At 65.2% G+C, this 1,544-nt stretch overlaps 1 protein-coding gene across 2 annotated transcripts in view; it reads left to right on the top strand.

Annotated features, from left to right (window-relative positions):
- The first annotated feature begins 993 nt into the window (after positions 1-993).
- The window catches only part of USP22 (ubiquitin specific peptidase 22), a 43,399-nt gene continuing 42,848 nt past the window's right edge, over positions 994-1,544 (top strand). The window contains exon 1 of one of the 2 annotated variants that reach the window (XM_023194985.3): positions 994-1,438. In XM_023194985.3, the coding sequence (XP_023050753.1) occupies positions 1,268-1,438 (171 nt within the window). In that variant the 5' untranslated portion in view covers positions 994-1,267. The remainder of the gene's footprint in view (positions 1,439-1,544) is intronic. The other variant, XM_023194986.3, reaches the window with a different exon arrangement.

Below are 1,544 nucleotides of genomic sequence, written 5' to 3'. Positions count from 1 at the left end.
GCAGTTAGCAGTGGGAGGCGTACCAGGGAGCAGCACCACGCCTCACACCTCATCCAAGTTCCCCCAGATCCTTGGCGCCCTGGCTCTCCCAGAACATTGCTTGCATTCGTCTTTAAAGGTCTTTTCAGTTTGCCTTGGGTGTTATTTGTGTACCGATTAGACCTGTGCAGCCCACTGCGGTAGCAGCTAGTAGGAATTGGATGTGCTGTTGTGTAAATACCAGATTTCGAAGACTTGCAAAAACTAAAATATTCCGCTAACGATTTTTGCAATACTGCGTACATGTTGAAATATTTTGACCCTATTGGGTTAAGATATATTACTATATTTAACTTTCTTTTCATTAGAAAAACGTAGCCACCAGCAAATGCGAAGTGTCAGGCGTGTAGCGCACATCTTCTTTCAACTGGATGGCGCCGGGTTGGCCCTCGCTATCCGCGGGCTGCCGACATGAGGCGCCGCAGCTTGAGGCAGGGAGCGGCGCCGAGCAGGCAGTTGGCAGTTCCAGCCCCGAGCCACGTTACGGCAACCGGGGGCCCTGCAGACTGCGCCTGAACAGGGGATGCTCTTGGGTGGGAAAGCGCAGGCCCTGGATGGAAGCCCGACCTGCAGCGCTCCAGCTCGCGGCCCCGCCTCTTTGCGGCAGAGCTCAGGCCGGCGCAAACCGGTTCAGTGCTAGGACGGACGCCTCACGCCGCCCAACCGCAACACGCCCCCGCCTCCCCAGTCTGCTAGAAGAGACAGGGAACGTCTAGACGCCAGACGGACTATACTGAGAGCCTATGAAAATGGCCGAAGATGCTGGGGGGGGGGGGGGGCCGGCGACCAATAGAGGAAGGGAAGAGGCGGGCCCTCGTTGGCTTCCCCTCGCCCCACCACGCTTCCTTGGGCTCCGGTCTACCCAGAGCCTACGGGCGCGCGAGACGGGGGAAGGGCCTGGCGCGGGCCGGAGACTGCGCAGTGCGGTGCCGGCCGGGGGTGACGTAATCTCCGTCCGCGGCCGCGGCGCCCCGCCCCGCGACGCCCTCCGCGAACCGGGAGAGCGCAGCGCGGGCGGCCAGCAGCAGCCGCAGCTCGGGGGCGGTGCCTGCCCCGCAGCCTCCCCTCCGCGATCGCGCAGCCCCATCTTTGTCTGGCCTCCGCGCTTTGTTCTCGGCGCCAGTGCCTTGGCCGGCCAGGCCCGCCGCCGAGCAGCCCCCACGCCGCGCTGGCGTCGTCCTCGCCCCCCTCGCCGCCGCCCCCCGCGCGCGGCCGGGCCTTGCCCCCCATGGTGTCCCGGCCAGAGCCCGAGGGCGAGGCCATGGACGCCGAGCTGGCGGTAGCGCCGCCGGGCTGCTCGCACCTGGGCAGCTTCAAGGTAGACAACTGGAAGCAGAACCTGCGGGCCATCTACCAGTGCTTCGTGTGGAGCGGCACGGCTGAGGCCCGCAAGCGCAAGGTGCGCCCGGCAGCCCGCCCCGGGGCGGGCTCGCGGCCTCCTGCCTCTCCTGAGGGCGGCCGGGGAAGGGACCCTTTTCCTTCCCCCTTCCCTTTCCCCATTGTCT

This window comes from Piliocolobus tephrosceles, chromosome 16 (genome assembly GCF_002776525.5).
Source record: "Piliocolobus tephrosceles isolate RC106 chromosome 16, ASM277652v3, whole genome shotgun sequence".
Taxonomy (NCBI): Eukaryota; Metazoa; Chordata; class Mammalia; order Primates; family Cercopithecidae; genus Piliocolobus; species Piliocolobus tephrosceles.
Note: the sequence above shows the minus strand (reverse complement) of the source record. Positions and strands in the feature narration are given on the sequence as shown.